A 21435-nucleotide genomic window follows, 5' to 3' on the forward strand; every position below is an offset into this window, starting at 1 on the left:
AGACATAAAGAAAAAATTAAAATACTGTGGATCCATTTTCATGATCATGCAAATTTTAGCAGCTACTGCTATGCTGAAATAAGATTTTCCAGAAGACAAAGGAGCTAGGAATATAGCCAAGGATAACCTACCCCGTAAAAAGTCCTACTGGGGAAAAATAAATGTTTAGCAAGATGTGGGTCTTTCAAGCATTCTCAATGAAAAGACAAGATACTGAATAGAAAATTGGTATTCACCCACAAGTTCCAGGCATAAAAAGGTAAAAATGAGCGAGAACTCAAAAGACAATACACATAATAATTCCTAAGAACATTATCATCATTGGGGCAATTAGAAGCAGTCTACTTAGTGGGAATGGGTGTGAATCTACTTTGTTTGAATAATCACAGAAGAATGAAAGGGTCAGAAAGAGATGAACTGGGAAAAGGAGAAAGGAAAAGGAACAGTGGTGAAAATTTAACATAAAAGACATAGGAAGGAAGAATTTTTACAACAGAAGGGAAAATGAAAAAGAATGAGCCATTCATTGGTTCAAGGAAAGTATATTGTATATATTACATATATTCACATAATTGGCTGTAGATAATCATCTTCCCTATTAGGAAAATAAGAGGGAAGGACTAGTAGTTATTTGAAGGAGAATAGATTGAAGGAAGCAGTGGTAGAAGCAAAAGAGATTTTCAAGGAACCAGAAGGGAAAAAATGTCAAGATTTAAACTCAGGGCTTCCTGACTCCAGCCACCTAGCTGCCCAATTAATTTTTTTAACAAGGCAATGGTGGGGGTGGTTAGGTGGCACAGTGTATAGAGCACTGGCCCTGGATTCAGGAGTACTTGGGTTCAAATCCTTTCTCAGACACTTGCAAAAACCTAATAAAAAGATAAAACAAGGCAATGGGGTTAAGTGGCTTGCCCAAGGCCACACAGCTAGGTAATTATTAAGTATCTGAGGATAGGATTTGAACTCAGGTACTCCTGACTCCAGGGCCGGTGCTCTATCCACTGTGCCACCTAGCCACCTGATAATTTTTATTATATAAGATTAAATAATTTGTTTGAAAAAATTTGTGGCCAAAGTTAGAAGAAAAGGAGGAACCTAGTTAAAAAAATTACAATAATTTTCTGCTCTTAAATATATTTAAATTTATTTTAAAGAAAGAAGTATTCTACAAATTGTCATATAAAAACATGCTCCATATCACTAATAATTAGAGAAATGCAAATTAAAACAAGTCTGAGGTATTAACTCACACTCAGATTGACTAAGATTATAGAAAAGGGAAATGACAAGTATTAGAGGGTATATGGAAAAATTCGTATACTAATACTCTGAAGGTGGTGCTTTGTTCAAGTCATTCCAGAGAAAAATTTGAACTATGCCCCATGGAACATAAAATTTCATATACTTTTTGACTCAGCAATACCCTTACTAGGTGTTTACCCTGAGGAGATTAAATAATTGAGAAAAGGATCTGTAAGTACAAAAATATTTATTGAAACTTGTTCTGTTGTAACATTGAATTGGAAAATGAGGGAATTTCCTTCTATTGGGGAATAGCTGAACAGGTATGATTGTGATGTAATAATGATGTGCTGTTAAAAATGATGGGATGGATATTTTCTGAAAAAATTAGGATAAGTTAAGTGAACTGATATCAAGTTAACTTGAGCAGAATGATTCATACTTATAAAAGCAATTTGTTATTTTAATCAACTTTAATAACAAAATATCTCTTATATAGTGTTTTGCTTTTAAAGTACTTTACATATGTCATTTGATTATTAAATATTGCCTCAGTACATTTTAAAAAGTTAAATATATGCTAATTGAAAGTTAATAATTTTTCAATCATATCTCTGCTCCCAGAATTATGATTAACTGCAGAAAAAAGAAAACTTAGTTGCACAATTAGACTAAGAAAAATAAAGTATTTTTGTTTGCTCTGACAGATTTCATGGTTAGTGTTATTTCTGAAGATGAGAGTGTCATTAAGAATATTAATCCCACACGGATTTCTATGAAAATGTGGAAACTCTCAGGCAGTGGCAACCGACAACCAGCCAATGTAAGTCACTAAAAGAAATTTTTTATATATATATATATATATATATATATATATATATATATATATATATATATATATATATATATATGTATATATGTATATATGTATGTGTGTTTATATATATATATATATATATGACATTTAGAAATATTAACCTTTTTTTGCTCCCTTGATATTTCTAAAATTAAGATAGTATCTGCAATATTTAGGGACTTCCTTAATTTTTCAGTAATTATGCATATTTGGTTAATTCCTTTTCTTAGAAGGGCAGCTCCTCTGAAATCTCTTAAATCTTCAAGTGATTTTGTAGATGACAAAAAGATGAGAAAAGGAATGTGAGTAGAAGTGTATGGATTTTTCTCAAAGGATTAAATGGCAATTACATAGAGGCAGTATTCTGGGAAGAATTAGATCAAGGACAGGTTTTATTGCTTCCTAGTGAAAAATTTCATATGCTTTTACGAGTTTATTATATAATAGAAAAGATTTGGTCCAACCTTAATCCATTTCATCAGTTATTTTTTGGAGCAGTTATCTTGATTTCCTAATCATTTTTTTTTATTGCTTCATAGTTTGTATTGATTATAAGCAAACTTTGATTTGTAGCCATTTTTCATTAAGGTCTTTATCATAGGAGGAGGAATTCTTTCTCGAAGTTTATTTACTATTTGCAATACCTTCCTCCATTGGAGGTTTAAAATGTATGGATGTGCAGATATATAATTGAATAACTATTATTTTAGACACAATTCTGATAAGTTTACCTTACGTGGTTTTCCAGCCTGCAGCAAACTTATAGAGGGGTAAACGCTTAAAGTTGGTCATGCTATTTCTGATAGCAATAGAAGAGACAGAAAAATCCATCAGAAAACTTCATGTGTTAGAAAAGAAATATACTTACCCTGTCCAATTTCAAGTCCTGACAATCCAACCACATAGAAATTAAAATTGTATATTTGTCTGCATGAGATTATTCTACTTAATCCAAACATTGTTCCATTGACATTTAAAATATATTTTTGATTAAGTAGTATTGTTCAGAATAATGTTTTACATACATTATATTTCTAGTGAACATAATTCAAATTGTCTTCATTTAAATTTTTAATATGAGCCTGCCTTATATATTAGCTATAGTTTTTGAAATTTTTGTTTTTCTCTTCAGGTAGAAACATTTAATTGTAGTAAAATAAAGGATAATGACAAGGAAGAGGGCTTCTTTTATTTCAGGTATTTCTCAATTATTTTTGTAATTCGTAAATGAATAATTGCTATAAATTTGATATCTTAAAAATGGTTTTCTCTACCTGGGAAAATATTCCTTAATAGCAAGTTCAGGAACTGTTGATTTCTATATTATTTTATTTTCAGTTCTTTACACAGAAGAAGATAGTTGAAGATATAGTTAAATATGTGGGCTACTTGCTTAGTGTGATAAGTAGCACAATGGATAGAGCACCAGCCCTCGAGTCAGAAGGAGCTGAATTCAAATCATGCCTCAAACACTTGACACATACTAACTGTGTGACCTTATTCAAGTCACTTTACCCCGATTACCTCACATCTAGGACCATCTCCAGTTATCCTGCTCTATATCTGGTCACTGAACCCAGATGGCTCTAGTGGAGAAAGTGAGGTGACATTGAACAGCATCCCTTCATTCAGGTCTAATTCACAAGAATGTCATAGTATTACTTCTGATGTCCTGGTCTTCTTTGAGAATAATGGACAAATACCATCACCGGCAGAGAAAAAAGAATAACTTCTATATCAATGTAGAGGATTCTAAAAATTGTTTTGAATCTTTCAGTCTTCGTCAGTAAATGTTGCCATACTCACTGCTTAGCTAATAACTGATTAAAAGAAATTCCCAATTATTCCATGCTATTAAAAAGCATACAGTTAAATGGATAAGAAAACATTTAAATATCTACATACATAGAATATGTAAAGAGTAGATGAAGAAAATTTGAAAGAATATGACATTAGTTAGCAAACCTGGAGGAAAGATGGTGGGGTTTGGGCTGATTCTTAAATGAATCAAGAGAAACTCATTAGGAGCTGAAAGATTTGTGGATATATAGGTGACACTTCAGACTTTGCACTGGGAGACAGTGCAAAAGCATAGAAGATTGTTATCAAGTAACTCTGGAGAGATCTTGTATAAATGGATTGAGTTCTTGAGGGTTAGCTTGGGGATCCGGGAGAGAATAAGAAGGAATCTGGAGAGGAAGAAAGGAGCCAGCTTATGAAGAGGAACTGCCATTGGAGTCATTATTTGATCTTGGAAATCCAGTGTGAGATTTGATCTACACTGATTGAGAAAAATAACTTTTGACAGATGAGTGGATTGGATTGAACATGAAGAAACTTGAGGCAGGCAAACCAGTTAGAAAGCTATTGTTACAGTTGTCTCCCTTGAAAGGTAATGGGAACTTGAATGAATATCCTTACTGTATGAGTTGAGAGAAGGTGGACATAATAAGGGATATTGTTAGGAAGATAATTTTCAGTGATGGAATGAATAAGAGGGATGTGTGAAAGGTCAGGGCCAACACCGGCTGGAATGATATTGGTGCTTGCTACAGTAATTAAGGAGAGGAGGGGAAAAGAGTAGGAAACAGACGTATTAAATTTGCTATATACTTGAATTTTGTCCTATACCTAAAGGTCCAAGAGGCAGTTGGAAATGAACTAGCTGAGTGGAGAGATATAGCTATATTTTGGATCTGGAAATTATCTGTATAAAGATAATTGAATTGATGGAAACTGATAAGATCAGGTGAGATAGAATACAATGAAAGAGAAGAGAGCTTAAAAGATAACAGTAAAACAGGTAACATAACTTAGGGGCCTAGGCTTCTCCTTACATGGAAAAAAATGCTTTTATAAAACAAAAATTTCTTAAATTTGTTAGTACATTGGAAAAATGAAAAGTTGTTGATGTTTAAATTAGGTAAAGTACATCAGTGTGACCTTTTTTTCTGGTATTCATGAGTTCTGAAAATGCAAACAGAGGAAAAGTGAGGAAGTAGGAGAGAATCAACAAATCCTATGACTTTAAGAAGTATAAACATTCTTTGTAATATTCAGAGATTTCTTTTAGTTCAAAAACCTACCGTCAGAAACACAAAGAATTTTCTAATTTCTCAAAATTGGTTACCCCACTTTTTTGGCCTTCTGTTTTTTTTTTTACCACCTGGACAGGAATGTTTCCTTTCAGAACAAATAATTTCTACAAAGAAAAAGAGGGACTATTTTGGGAATCAAGATGTGTCAACTAATTTGCTACTTTGCTCTGTCCCCTTTCATGGATTTTAGAAAAAGTATCACATAAACCCTAAATTTCTTTCTTTAACTTTCTTTAACCCTAATTTATCTTTTTAACTAAGGGATAAAGTGATTCCAAACAAAGTGGGCAGTTACTGCATCCAGTTTGCTTTTATGGTCGACAAATCTATTGTTCTCAACAGTGACCAGGTTTGTCTTTAGCTTTTACATAGTACAATGTGATATGCAATCTGACTGAAGAATGAACTTTTGGGATTAACTTGACATTTCTGATTCTGACCTTGTATATTTTCTTTATGATATTAATTTTAAAAAATAATTTAAATTTTGAAAATAATAAAATGTACTTTATATTAAGCTATGCCCAATATTTGATTTGATTTGTTTATAAAGACATATTAGATTTCAGCATTGTAAATTTGAACCAATATTTATTGAGTAGTTAGATTATAAATATTATATATAGCAGTTTTTAACATTCTGGTTAGTAAAGTTCCAAATTAGACTTCTGGATAATATTTTAGTTTACTTTCTACTTTCTAAATAAACAAAATGTCATATGATTAATTTCCAAATATCTTAAAGTTTACAATTTTATCTAATTAGAAAGCATTAGAAACGTGTTTTAAGAACCAGTCTTGTTAATGCATTAATTTTCAAAATAAATTGTTGATAGTTTTTAGAATGTGATTTTTTTAAAAAAAACTTTTGGATTATTTCTTTTAAAATAGATTGTTTTCCTTTTCCAAGATTTTAGTTGATGTCATACCTAATGAACCAGTCAAGTTAGTTCCTGAATGTCTACCATCTACCCCGGCTGTTTCTAATGTTCCAACCATTGCCAATAGGACCTTAGTAAAAGACTTGTGCCTCAACATAGTGGTAATGTTTTCATTTTACAAAATTATGACAGTTATATTTTGTCTTATGTTGGATGTCTTGAAAAGAGTATTTTGAAGTTTTTAGACTAATAGTGTATTATTTTTCTGATAGCAGTTTGATGATAGGATAGTTCATTATCCATTCTTAGACATGAAATCTAAACTTGCAGGTAATTTAAAAAGCATTATGTTTTACTTGGTAAATGTGGGGATTTTGGCATACTTAACATATCTATAGTAATCTTTTGATTACCCAGAAAGAATTTATTTGCTAAATCTCAATTATCTTGTTCAAAAGAGCTGAGCTGGAAAAACCTGCCTATCCCCCAAAAGTGTTTATCATAGGAGAAATTCTTTCTCAAAGTTTATTTACTTTTTGCAATACCTTCCTCCATTGGAGGCTTAAAATGTATGGATGTGACAGTATATAATTGAGTAACTATGATTTTAGACACAATTCTGAGAAGTTTACCTTACATGGTTTTTCCACCCTGCAGCAAACTAATAGAGGGGTAAAAGCTTAAAATTGGTCATGCTATTTCTGATAGGAATAGAAGAGACAGAAAAATCCATCTTAAAAATATGAGATCTGAAGGAGTTTCAAAATCTATAGACCTTTAATATAGGAATATAAAGACCTAGCAGTCCTTGAGGGTGTAACCATATTAAACTAAAATAATGGATTTATAGTACATACTATATTTTTGAAGGATTTTCACCCTAGATCATTAAATTAGTCTCATCAATTGATCAGTCATAAACCTCAGTAATTTAAAATATTTACTCTAGTATATAGCAATTTATTTTGGTATTGCATAATCTTATTTTAGTATGAATTTGTTAAGCAGTATAACAAGTTAATATTTTGAGGAGTCCAAAAGTATTTTGCGATGAATAGAATAGTTTTGTCTTAAAATGTTATCCCATTTGGTTTTGCATCAAGATAGAATAAATAATTATTCAGCTTTTAGTGTTCAAGTTCTTCAGTATCAGTTCTGGATTATATGAGGAAGCATGGTCCTTGTATTCCTTAAGCCATTCTTGAGCCTTCAAATTCCTCTGGGGGGTCAAAAAAAACTTGATGAGAAATCCTGAAGGCTATAAAGAAGTTATTCGAGAACTGTTGGAAATTTGCCTAATATCCTGTTTTGTACTTGTTCTATTGATGTCAGCAGCATTAGTGCTCCTTGTGTTTTAAATGTGAGCAGAGTTGTCTTTTGCTGAATATAACTTATCTTGGAGCAGTTGATAATTCAATTTTAGCCTAAAGGTCTGTCTTAATGGCTAATTAAGTCTATCCTGATGGCTAAAACTGATTAAATGAAATGCAGCTTAAATCTATCTGAGTGCTTTCATATAGAGTAAGAGTTCTGATAACTGATAAGTTCTAGTATGTGGAGGGTACTTGGGAACTTTTGAGATTCAGAGGGAACTTTCTATATTAGAGCAGTTACCTCCTTGTAAGTTGTAAAATGGATGTAATTAGAATAAATAAACCAACAGGAATGTTAATGGCATAATCTCTTTTTCTTAGTATAAGCTTAGTTTCTATGGTAATAAATAATTCAGCTCCTTTAGTTGTACTTGATTCCAAATTCGAGTCATTTATGCCCTATTTGATTCACTGTTGAATGCAATATGTAAAAATGTTCAAATTTTATGCTATAGCTTGCCAGTATTTTGACTACTGTCATTTTTCTCAAAGTTTTAAAATTTCCTCCATGTAGAATAAGTTTATATATTCAGAGTGTATTTCTGTATTATATATTGCACTTACTATTGACTTTGGTGCCATTTGATATGTTGCTTTTATACCTAATCACATTTTTTTCTATTTTGAAAAACTAATTATTGAGTGCAGTATGCTTTATGATATTTCTCAATCCTTAAAAACATTACAATAAATTAATACAGTAGTTTTCAGTAAAAAAAGTTACAGGTATAATTTATTGGCATCTTTTATCTGGAATGATTTTATTTGGTAAACTAAAAATTTTTAAATAGTGTAAAGATTTTCATAAATTAACCAATTTCTAAATAATTTACAGATTTCATAGATCAATATTTTTCAAATTTATTCATAAAGCTCTTCATAGGTTCATAGATACTGAGCTGGCAAGAACTAAAAAATTCTCTGGGGTTACACCCTGTATTACTCTATGCCCATTTAGCAGATAAAGAAACTCAAGTTCATGGAAGTTAAATGACTTTTTACCAAAGTGATTTTCTTTCTCCTATTAAATAAATTTTCCAGGGTTACCTTTTTAATTTAGCTTACTTTTTTGGTTCCCCAGCTACTAATGTTTTCTCCTTTGAAGGTTGCTTTTATTGTCTTTGAATGTATCTTTCTATAATGTTATCTCTTACTAGAAAGTGAGTTTCTTGAATGTACAACATATATAATTTTTGTATTCCAAGTGTCTTGCATAATACCAGGTACTTATAATTAATTGCTTATTGACTGAATAAGTTACCATGGTAGAGAGTGAAATGGCAGGTCTGAATTCAGCACTCTTTTCTACCACAGTGCTTTTTATTTTTTTTAACCTTGGGTTTTGTTTTCATTGATCATGTGAAAGAGAGCACAGACTTTACTTGGTAAAAATTAAATTAAATTAAAATTTAAAAAAAGGAGAAGTGAGTAAATTTCCAGAAGGGAGATAATGATTGGCAAATTTAGAACCACAGTTGTTTGTTTAATATGTTCAATATAATTTCCTCCCATTGCTCCATGTTTTTTTCATTCCTTAAGAAGTTTTTTTTTATTTTTTTAAATGTTTAAACTATGAATATCTTTGGAGTACCACACAAAATTCAACGTATCTTTTCATAGATTTTTTTTTTATTCTGCTACGATTATTCTAATCAATTATGACTTTATTTAAAGGATGAACACAATAATCGCACTGGGACTAATTTGATTGGCAAGATAATTGCTAAAATTAAAAGTTCTAATGAAGAAGATACTGAGATTCCACTTTTTAATGGAAAAGTTAGAATGATTGAATTTCCATTTATCAAGGGATCAGCTGAAATCAAGGTAATTTTTTTACCAATGCTTAATGAAATTTTAATTATCTTTTATTATATCCCCTAAATTTTCTTCCTTATCTTCTTATTCACCTCTCTCAGAAAGCTCCCAAATAACACAGAATATATTTTTAAAGAAAAACAGAAGAAAAAGTCGATGAAGAGAAAAAAAGTCAGCAAAATTAATTTTTGAAAACATAGACAGTGTCCCACCTCTGTAAAGAATTTGAGAGAGGTGTCTTCTCTTTGTTCTGTTTTGTTTTGTTTTAGGTTTTTTCAATGCAAATTGGGTTAAGTGGCTTGCCCAAGACCGCACAGGTAGGTAAAATTATTAGGTGTCTGAGGCCAGATTTGAACTCAGGTACTCCTGACTCCAGGGCCGGTGCTCTATCTACTGCGCCACCTAGCCACCCCGAGGTGTCTTCTCTTACTTAATCTCTTCTTTGGACCAAGCATTTTTTTCCCCCTTTCTGTAGCACTGTCTTTTGATTGTTTGTAGTAGTATTTCTTTTATTTTATGTAGTTATCATCTCCACATACACATACATTTTATATATATAATCTATTTCTATTTACTTGACTTTGTACCAGTTTATAGCTTTTTATGCTTCTCTATATTATTCTTATTCTTTGTCTCTTAATAGCATTATAATATTTCTTGACATTAATGTACTATAAGTTTTTTTTAGCCATTCTCCAATCAGTATGTATCACCTTTATTTCCAGTTTTTTGCTTCTCCAGAAAATGCTGCTAGGGTTTGAGAGTGTGAGGATGTTGGGGTGAGGTTATAAGTAAATTGGAAATTTGTTCTTTGATTTCAAAGACTTCCTTGTGATATGTGCCTAATAATGGAATCTCATGTAAATTTAAAATTTTTTTCACTACTTCTGACTTGCTTTCCAGATTATTTGTCCTAAGTTTAAGCCCTACCAACAACTAATGTGCTTGTCTTTCTACATTCCCTTCCACCATTATTTTTTTACATCTTTTGTCATTTTCAATTTTCTGGATGTCAGTGTATCTGTACTTTTTATATAGTAATCCAGGCAATACTCTCATTGTAGAGTATATGTAGTGGGATATACTTTTTACATGGGGAAGAATGTTATGTGAAGCTACAATCTTTAGTAATCATTTCTTTCTTAATCTTGTGATGTTGCAATGGTATTGTTCTACTCAAGATTTTTTTTTTAAAAAGAATGATTCTATTTTACCAATCTATTTGCATTCTGAGAACCCTAGAAGACCTAAGAAATCTTGCAGTTTGACATTCAATTCAACAAAAATTCTTTCCACCATCCTTCCTTTACCATGTTTTCTTTTTTCCTTCAAAGTTTTTAGAGACTGTCCTGTTACTCCCCCAACACCTTTCATCCTCCATCCGTTTTCAATATTCTTTTTTCACTAAGTTATTTCATTAAATTCACTCAAACATCAATTGGGAATCAGAATGATGGAATTTTTTTTTTTACGAAGCAGTAATTCTTCTCAGGATGAATGCTATTTAGAAGTTAAATACATACATTTAGCCATTTATAATCCTACTATTAAAATAAACTGTATAGTATTATCAATTTATAAAATCTGCATATTATTTTAAACCTGGAAAAATAAATCATACTTAAAGGAACATTTTACAAGCTAAATTAGAGTCTACAGGATTTCAGTAATAAAGTGCCTCAAAAAGCAGTCTGAATTATTTTAGGCACCATTATCATCTCAGAAACCCAATCAAGTAATCCCATTTTATTAAAATTGCTGTACACATATTTCAAGCATTCACAGTTAAGAGCCAAAATCAGCCCTGAATATTGAGCAACTCATTCAAGTAAATATCCTTAGTAATTTGTATAGCTTAACACATAATCACATTTATATTTATAATTTAAATGGTTTTTTCTAGTCACTGGAAAGGAAAAAGAAAAGTTTACAAAATAATGTAACTAGGTTATTGTGTTCTATAATAATAATTTGTAATAATAAAGAAACTGTTTATACTCGCTAAGTTGGATTCGTATGATCTGCCTTGAACATTAAACTTTTGAATATAAGATGATAACATCAGTTTTGTCCTAGTATCTTAAATCCGCATTTTGTTGATTAATTTCCTCTAACCACTAGAGGTCTCCCCCTTCCATGACCTGAGAGCAAATCATATTTTTCTTGAAGGCTTTAGAAGCAGAAGCTTTGACTTGTTAGCTTCTTCTGAGTGTTTATTTTATAAGTGACTGTCAGTGGCTGAATTTTTTTTTTCTTTTATACCTTGCTCATTTCCCCAGCCTATGACTTAATTTTAACTCTTTGTTAACATGGGTGCCTGCTTTCAGGATGGAGGACATACTGTCACAAGCTTTTGAGGGTTTGTGCCTATTTTTGGAGATACCCCTGGGGATCTGCAAGTTTTCAATTTCTCCAAGTTCTAATGATTCTATGACTGTTCTCCTGACCTGTGCTCAGATCTATGGATGGCAAGCATTCCTCTTACTAGAGTTCGCTAGTTTTACTTGTAATATACAATCATTTACAATAAACTGTGTTATAGAAACTGCATTTCTTTATATTTGATAAGTGTAGGAGTCATATTTTCTGCTAAATATTTCATTTCTTAGTAAATATTTGTGCATCTCTGACATATTTTTTTGACAGTATTTTGTTAAAACTTAACATGTAGGGGGGTGGTTAGGTGGCACAGTGGATAGAGCACCAGCCCTGGAGTCAGGAGTACCTGAGTTCAAATCTGGCCTCAGACACTTAATTATCTAGCTTTGTGGCCTTGGGCAAGCCACTTAACCCTGTTGCCTTTTGAAAAATAAAACAACTTAACATGTAGACTTTTAAATCCATTTCCATATAGGAACACACATTTTTTTCTCTTTTCAACCACATCTTTTCTTTGGTCTTCATTTAAACTACACAGTTTCTTCTCTGGATCCAAGTGATATTCTTTATCACAGATCCCCTAAAATTGTCCCTGATTATTGCACTGATGGGGTGAGCAAGTCCATCAAGTCAACCACATTTTCTTTTAATGTAGTAAGCATTTAATGTTTGTAGAATATTATACTTGCATTTGAATTATATGAAAGGTATTGAGAAAAGATAAAATCCTAAATGGAATTTATACAGTCTAGCTAAAGAATAATATACAAATATTTCGAAGGGTTATGATCATTGTGGAAGCTTCTATTTCATGTAGACTGCAATTCTCACATATTTTCTGTTTATTTTCTCATCATCTTATGTTCTGGTCTTTCAATACATCTTATGTATAGACCTATCCAACATCCCGGAGACTCTTCTTTTAGGTCTTTTAATATTCCATTGGCATTAGTTTAGGAGTTAGGTTGTTGATTATCCTTTACTCTTCCTACTCAACCTCTCTAACCACTTTTCCAAGGTTACATTTCCTGTATGATATCTTTATTGTTATTTCTTGTTTCCAAGCCAGCCCCTATAAACCAGATTGGATCAGTCCTATGTGTAACATCATTTTGCATGTATAACCTATATTCCTTCTCATCAGAGTGCTTGTTCTCTTTGAAAGGGGAAAGAGCGAGAAAATTTTACAAAAATGAATGATAAAAATTATCTTTACATGTGATTACAAAAATATTTAGATTAAATTGAAAAAAAGAAAAAATGAGAGCAAGGCATTTATTTAATACTTATGTGTCTGTCACTGTACTAAGCACTGATAATACAATTTAGGCATCAGAAAAGTGAGCTTTCTATATTCTAATGGGAGAAGACAACAACACATAAAAGGGAGTTCGAAATTGGCAGAGGATTATTGCTCTCTGCAAGTAAATTCATAAAGGAGTTGTGGTACTGGACAGCATAAGAAGAAAGCACATTATACATGTTTTAAAAAGACTCTTAACTTTACCTATCGCTCAGAAATGTGTGTTTCTGTATGTATATTTTTCAAAGTCTAGGCTCCTCCTGACCCTGCCAAAGCCACAGAGTCCCACCTCAGTGCCACTTTTTCACTACTTAGTGTCTGTGGCCTGAGAGTTCTGGAAGGAGCTGCTGCCACTGCTAATTTGGTGGCTCTCAAGGCCTGCTCCTTGGTTGCTGGGCCTGGTCTGCATGACCTTTACTTCACTGTCACTTAGTTGTGACAGAACTTTACTGCTGACCTTCTAAATTGTCTTTGACATCTGCGAACTGAGAGGTCTACATCACTGCTACCACTGATCCAGTCTCTCCAAAGCCTTTCTTACTTGCCTTAAATCATTCTTAACTCTATAACATTTTAATCTGAAAATAGCTTAGTAACTGTCCAAGACCACGAATTTTTTTTACTGCTTTTTTCTCCTACATAATGTGTCTCCAGATTACTGGTTTTCCACTGATATTTATATCCCATGGTATCCAGTTTGCCAGATTGCATGAACATCTTACCTAAACTTTTACTTGCTTTTTTCCCCCCTTCCCTAATCTCTCTGCGTGCTTGCCTCTTTGGATCCTGTTTCCTCAGAACCCAGGTTTCAAATAAGGAAAATGAGGATTTAGAACAGAAATATAAAAAAAAATAAAATCGGGGGAAGAAGAGTCAGCCGATTTTTTTTTATTACTCTGATAATTTTGTTTTGTTTGCATTTCATTCTAAATTTCACAGTCTTCAGAGGTTGTACTTTCACTTCCTCCCTTTGCTTTGGATATTATTTCTTTAAAAGTAGACACAGAGAACATCACTTCTGTTGATTGTGAATAATTTTGTTGTGGCTTTGGGGCAGATTTGTTCTTGCATAAAACTATATTGAATTTTATTTGGATTCCTTTTTCTGTTTTGTCAAGCCTACTAAATGAAAATTTTGTTTTTTTAACACAACTTTTAGAAATTTTTTTTTCAAAATAACCCTATGAGACCACCTTATTTAAGTCATCTGGGATGCAGTGTCTGCTTCCATGGTAACAGTTGTAACTGTAACTCAGCCAGGGGAATTTGGGATTTTTTTATATATTTTACCATCTTTCCTCTTTTGTTTGAGCTTAATTTTATGAACTTGGAAGATTTTGCTGCTAAGAACACAAGTGAACTCTGGTAATTCTGACTGCATGTTTAATTATATTTTTGCCCAAAGCAGTATTTCAGTTTGGTAATTTTTAACAAGATGATTTCTGTTAAAAAAGAAACAGTTAGTTGATTTCTTTTGAGTGAATGCTAAATTGTTAAATTTATGCAACTATATAGTAATTGTCTTAAAATAGAGTATAATTTAATGACATTAGTTATAGAAAAATACCTTCTTTAAACCTAGTTTCTCTTATTGGGTTGTTTTTTGTTTGTTTTTTGGTTTGTTTTTTGTTTGTTTGTTTTTATATAGGATCTAGTGCTGGCAGAAAATAGCCCTGGAAGGGACAGTACTGAGTATTTTATTGTATTTGAACCTCAGCTACCAGCTTTATCAAGAATTTTGGAACCTTACCGTCTGCCATTTATGTTTTATAATGGTGAGTTTCTCAAGACAGGGATTCTTAAAACTTTACTTGCTTAATGTTATTTTTATGTGCAGTATAATTATTTCAGGTAAAATTTGGCAAATTATTGTTTCTCTTCAATTTTATCAAAAATTAATTTTATAGCATAAACATTAAAATATTTTAAGTAAGTTATTTTAATTTTTTTATTAGACTTTAGAAAGCAACAGCAGATGGCAGCACTTACAAAAGAGAGAGACCAGCTATCTCAGTCCATTGTACTGTACCGAAATTTATTTGATGCCAGTCATCAGCTTGTTAATGAAATGAAATGTAAGTTTTGTCTTTCTACTGCACTTATAAACTTTTATGGGGGCATGGCAATAGAGGTTTAACAACTATATATTTATTGATTAATGAAGCTTTGGTTATACTTTAGAAGAAATGCAATTTTATGTAGCCAAACTAGATAACTTAAGGAAAGAAATGTGAATATATTTGGACAGCGCCTACACACTCAACCAGTTCATTTTAAAAATCTATCCTTTAATGATCATTTATGTATAGCACTGACAGACATCATTACCTTGTTTGCTTTCAGATTATTAATAAACCAATCATAACTTGTTAAAAATATGACCCGTGAATAGATTATTTCTCCTTGATAGACTTTGATTTCTTTATTATAATAGTCGTGTTGTGTTTTATATATGCTTTCTACATCATTTCATTCACTTTTGTATAAGCACATGTGTGACTTGAGAATTAGTAGCAGAGATATCATCTTTTTAAGTCATTGGGGGGGCTTTTTTGTTTTCTGAATGACATGTTTGCATGTTAAAATATAGATTCTTTAATACTTGTAAATATTTTACTTTCTCTAGGCACCAAAATACCATGACTCTAGATAATCTAGTACAGAATAATAATTACTATGTTGAATACACATGATATATTTTTCATGTTTTACCATCAAGTTTAAAAAAACTTCAAGACATATGAATAGTCCTTACTATTCATCTGATTGCATTGATCTGAGTTATTTATTTTCTTATTTATTTTAGGTCAAGCCCAAGAAGCAGGGTCAAAAGAAGTCCATTTGAGAAATGAGTTGAAAAAACAGCACATAAACATTTCAACACCACCACAGGTATGTTTGTTAAGAATGACCATAAACCCTCTCAAATTATATATACACATGCATGTATGTATACTATTCTTCTTAAATTCCAAGCTTAGAAAATAGTTTTTATCATGAAACAAATATTTTACTATTATTCTGAATTTAGTCTTAGCAGTGATAAGGGCACTGCATTCTTTTGGTTAACTGGGAAGGTGTTGATTATGGATTACAGTTGTAGTTTGATCAGCTTTGCTAGATGAGATTATCCAAGTATTAATGTTAATCATGCTTTTAAATTCAGTCAACAAATATTTTTAAGGTATGTATGGAATTTTAATTTATGCACATGTGGTACAATAATAATTAGCACACATTGCCTGAGAGGATCAGGAATAGCTTTATGGAATGGTGCCTAAGCTAAACCTTAAAGGGATATATAATATATACTTTATAAGATATGTCAGTGAGGACATTCTTGACAAAGTAGTTGACTTGAGTGAATAATTGGGATTGGGAACTGAAGATAGAATGTTGAATTCAATAAATGAGTATACATTTATTATGCACCTACTCTATACTGTACTCCCCCCACACAAACACACCCACACAGGAAGGCAAAAGACATGTCTCTGCTTTCAAGGAGCTACAAAATTCAAATTGTTATGTATAAAATAATTATGTACAAGATGAACAGGAAATAATCAGCAGAGAGGAAGGCAGTAGTATTAAGGGTTATTAGGCGAGACTTTTTAGAGAAAGTATGGTTTTAAATATGAAACTTGAAAAAAAAAAAGAAACCTTAATTCTGTGCTGAGCTTTTTCTGTATTATTTGCTGGCCTTATTTTAAAACCATTAAGGTTTCTCTTAGAAATCTCAATAGTTAGCCAAGCTATATTTAATGAAATATCACTATTATTTTCCTCATGTGATTCATTTTTTTAAATTTTCATATTTATTATTTTTTTTTTTCAAGGCATTGGGGTTAAGTAGCTTGCCCAAGGCCACACACCTAGGTAATTATTAAATGTCTGAGGTCAGATTTGAACCCAGGTACTCCTGACTCCAAGGCCGGTGCTCTATTCACTGTGCCACCTAGCTGCCCCTAAATTTTCATATTTCATTGTTTATTTTGGTTTTTTGAAATTTTCATTCAGTATTTTTACTTAACATTGACCTTCATGTAGCCTATGACCAAATACTTAACTCATATTTAACAGTAAGATAGGAAAAAAAGAAAAAATTCAGACTTCAAGGGCCAAAAATTTTTAATGTGCATTTTTCAGATCCTGTGAGCATTATGTCCCTGTGAAGGGTAGATTGAATCAAAAGTGTCAGCAAAAGCTGAGCCTGCAAAAAAAAAATTTATGAAAATTTGAATAGTGTAAAGCATGGGAAAAAGACAACCTGGGGTGAATGAATTTGATTTTTTTCCCCGTTAAGTAGGAGTGAGGTTATTTGTTAAGAAAAACAATTGTCAGCCAGCAACTGGCACAAATTTTGGCACATTGTAGATGCTTTTTAAAAAATATTTGTTGTATAGAATTACGGGGTAGTAGAGAGAGGTTTTTCAGTGAGGCATTGAAAGGGAAGAGGGTCACTCTATCATGTTACTAACTTTATAAGCTGAATTAGTTGCCAGGTATGTGTCAGTTTTGGTTTTAGTCATTTTATATAATTCCTGGCTGCCTTTATCTGAATATATTAGTTTCCCTTCTATACATCTAACTCTTATTTTGAGCATAGTAGTCAAATCACTGTACTTTTGAAAAGGGTGACAGTTGACTACCCAGTGGATTAGACATTCATGTGATTTCTAGCTCAAATTCCATTCCTTTTCCACTGCTCCTTGGATACTATTTCTTTCATTTGTAATTTGTAGGTTTCTCACATTGATATGATTCTGAAACAAAAATTGTCAGAACAAGAGGGGCTAAAGAAGCAACCCAGGAGATCTTGTACTCTTCCAAACTATCCTAAAGGCAATCCAGACATTTTAGGAAAGGTAAGTTTCTATCTTTAACTCTTTTGAAAAGTAGTTTGAATTATTTTCACTCCCTTATCTTCATTTTTGTCTTTGTGTAATTATATATATAGCATGCCCCATTTTCATGTTTGCTTTTGTTCTAGCCAAGTTTGAACTAGACCTAGACTAAAAGTTCCATAATTTCTGTTCCTATTGATAGATAGATAAGGTTGAATTTAATTAATTTAATTAAGCAGGTTAGTTCTTTTAGGCCTTTTTTCCTGTTTAGCTTTTCAGTGATTCATCAAGTTATAAAATAGGTGCTATCTTTACCATAGTTCACATTTGAATGATGTTGAGCAGAGTGAAAATGGATCAAAATTTAATTTAAGTACTGATTCTAATTCTGAATGTTGACAGATCTGTTCCAAGATGTTCTGAGAATTTTATTTTTGTAAAATGAAGTACAATTTGAATTTGTTTCTTGACATAAAAATAGTACAATTTTTCCCTTCCCTTTTTTTGTCTTCTCCTTCATCAATTTTACCTTTTTCCAGGTGAGTTGGGTTATCTTTTTTTATCTTGCCAATTTTTACTTGCAAATTATTAATTTTATCTATTTTTGAACCTAAACATCACATTTTCAATTAACTGAAGATTCCTTCTTTGTCTAGCTGGAACCATGATCCTTTACATTTTTCTTTTTTTCTTTTCAGTTTTTCTCTAAATTTAGTTTTGACTTTTTTTAGTCTGTGAATGCATGAGTGTGTTTGTATCCCCTTTTTTGCCTGATTTTCCTCATCATTGTTGGTGCATCTTTTCTTCCTACTCTTTCCTCAGGCTTCAGATTTCTGATTTACTTTTATATACATCACTTACACTGTTAAGATTATGGTAATACCTACAGGTCAGAAGGAAGCGATGCATCTAGACTCAATGCAACACTTCCTCCTCCTCTGCAGGTAATATTTATTCACAAACTCCTTGTGTACCATGCAGGGCTGCACAAATGAAATTAATATTGTCAGTAATAGATATGAGAAACTGTTCTTAATTTTTCATCCAAGTCAAACAGTTAATTTCCTACAATAGTAGCATTGAGTTGTTTGGGACTGTTCCTCTTTTCAGTGGTGGGCTATGTGGAAGTACATCAAAAAGTGAGGTAGTGTTTACAATAAGAATGGATGATCATCTTCATGTGAATTATTTTAAATATTGACTTAGAATGTCTGGGGCACCTTGATGGCACAGTGTATAGCATCACTGATCCTGGAATCAGGAGGAGCTGAGTTAAAATGCATCACCAGTCACTTGACACTTAGTGTCTTTGTAACCCAGGATAAGACACTTAACCCTGATTGCCTCACCAAAAAAGAAAAAGAAATTATGAAAAACATTTTTATAAAATAATTTGTATAAAGCATGAAATCCACAGATTGTGGAACAAAACATGCAATCTCTCCATATTTTTTACCTCTGCAAAATTCTCTTAATAAGAAAATAGATTCCCCAAACATTTATATATTCATAAAAAAAATCAGTTTCCAAACATTCATGCAGAATAGTGTCCTATATCAAGTAATTCAAATAGTCATAAAACATGAATGAGAGATGATTTGTCAGAGCTTAAATGAAGTTTACAAAATTTTTAATCTAGTGTAAAGATGGTTCGTTTCTTTTAACTTTTTTTTTCCTTATCACTTCAGAAAAAAGAAATTATGATTAATTTCAGGAAGTTAATCTAGTTTTTTTTTTTTTGACTTTTAGATAAAGTAGAGTTGAAAGGTATCTACATATTTTTGGACACTTAGAATCATACAACAAAATGGAAATTGTTTTTTCCTTTTGCTAAATGCTGCTGAAATCAAACATATAGTATGCCACTTTCCTAACCACCTGAGGTTGGGTTTTTAAAGGAGAGGATTATAAAGCTTGAGTATGTGACCAGTATCCAATACCAAAACAGAATCTACACTCCCCCCAGCAGAAAAATTATTCTTCAGTTTAATTTTTTTTGTCTTTTCCCCCCTGAATTCATTAGCACTGTGCCTTTCTTGACTTAGCACAAACTTGTAAGGGGGGGCACTACCCTGGTCCTGGAGGAGGATGATGACTTGATTTAACTCTCAGATGCTTCTCCTCAAGTTAGAAATACGATAAAATTATTTTATCTTTTTCAATGTTACTACAAATCCGCTAAATGATGAAAAATTAATAACTGAAGAAGTTCTAGCTTTGATTTGTATTAAAACAAGAAAAATTAATGAAGTTGGAGGGAGCAACAACATTCATTTAATTTAATAAATAGATAAATGTCAAAATCATAATTATGTCTTGAATGACTTCTGAAAAACAAAAATAATTACCTTTTCTTATAGAATAGATTTACCTAGAGCAAAATTTGTGACTTTGAAATATTTGTTTCACTTACCCTAAAAGACAAACTTTTAATCTATTTTTAAAAATTTATAAATACATCTAAAAGGAGGATATCATTATTTCCTTCTATTTTATAAATACATGGCATTTAATTATTGCTTTTTCCCTTTTGACCAGAATGAATTTAATTGGAGAATCTGCATTTTTGAGCAAAATTAGATTTGTTTACCAATGTCACCTTATTTCATTGCTAATAGGGATCTTAGAACTTTTGACTTCTGACCAAATTTGAATGTGAAAGGATGAGTTGAAAGATAAAGCTTCTGCATACATCCTCATAAACAGTTGTGTTTAGTACATGGATGTCTTCTCTGTCAATTCTTCCAGGCAGTTAATTTTGAGTTGCACCATGATTTCAAAAATAGTCTTAAGTTACACAACAAATATCTAATGAAATACTAAAAGGCATAATTACCCATAAATGAAATCTATTGGTTATATAACCAAGATGAATATGAATGTTCCCCAATTGAAAACTGTCCCCTTTTGATCATAAAGAAATAATATAATTGATATTGCTCTTTGCTTTTTCTGTAGATAATTCAGTTAATGATTTTCTTCCTTCCTTCTTTCCCTTTTTTCCCCCTGATTAAATCCTGCAAAATTGTGGTCTAAGTATAATGATTTTGGTTACTTACAGTGGATTACAAAGCCAAAGTGGACAGAAGAACTATCAGTGCATATGCTGGGGTCAACTTTCAGGGCAGTGATATTCTAACATTATGGGAAACTTGAATTAAGAGCAATTGTTAAAAGATAGACATTAATGAGATCATAGTCTCACAAATAAGCAAAATTTCAGCTCAAAGAATAGTGAGGGGGGCAGCTGGGTGGTGCAGTAGATAGAGTACTGCCCTGGAGACAGGAGAAGCTGCGTTCAAATTCAGATTCAGGCACTTAATAATTTTATTTCAAATTTACAAATAATTTTCATTTTATTTTATTATTCATCATTTTATTTTATTCATTTATTATTTTAAATTTTTACTATTTATTTTATTTCATTTGCAAATAATTGCAAAATACTGCTTATTTCAAAGTAGAATATTACCTATTTTATCAGCAAAAATATTTTAAGTGGTTTATTGTTAAAATATTAAAATACCTTGTTTTTTCATTTTCCATCTCTTCAAATCTAAAGAATTTTTTTAACTTTATAAGGGAAAAAAGTAAAGGATATGAGCCAGTAAGCAATTTTTTTTGACTCCAGAGTTTTC

At 31.6% G+C, this 21435-nt stretch overlaps 1 protein-coding gene across 1 annotated transcript in view; it reads left to right on the forward strand.

Moving 5' to 3' along the window:
- The window catches only part of SMCHD1 (structural maintenance of chromosomes flexible hinge domain containing 1), a 155326-nt gene that overhangs the window by 107609 nt on the left and 26282 nt on the right, over positions 1-21435 (forward strand). Inside the window, exons 33-41 of the mRNA XM_074200685.1 lie at positions 1950-2065; positions 3231-3295; positions 5458-5545; positions 6107-6238; positions 9125-9277; positions 14599-14725; positions 14906-15025; positions 15757-15842; positions 17696-17818. Coding sequence (XP_074056786.1) covers positions 1950-2065; positions 3231-3295; positions 5458-5545; positions 6107-6238; positions 9125-9277; positions 14599-14725; positions 14906-15025; positions 15757-15842; positions 17696-17818 — 1010 coding nt within the window. The remainder of the gene's footprint in view (positions 1-1949; positions 2066-3230; positions 3296-5457; positions 5546-6106; positions 6239-9124; positions 9278-14598; positions 14726-14905; positions 15026-15756; positions 15843-17695; positions 17819-21435) is intronic.

The sequence above is a fragment of the Macrotis lagotis genome, chromosome X (assembly GCF_037893015.1).
Source record: "Macrotis lagotis isolate mMagLag1 chromosome X, bilby.v1.9.chrom.fasta, whole genome shotgun sequence".
NCBI lineage: Eukaryota > Metazoa > Chordata > Mammalia > Peramelemorphia > Peramelidae > Macrotis > Macrotis lagotis.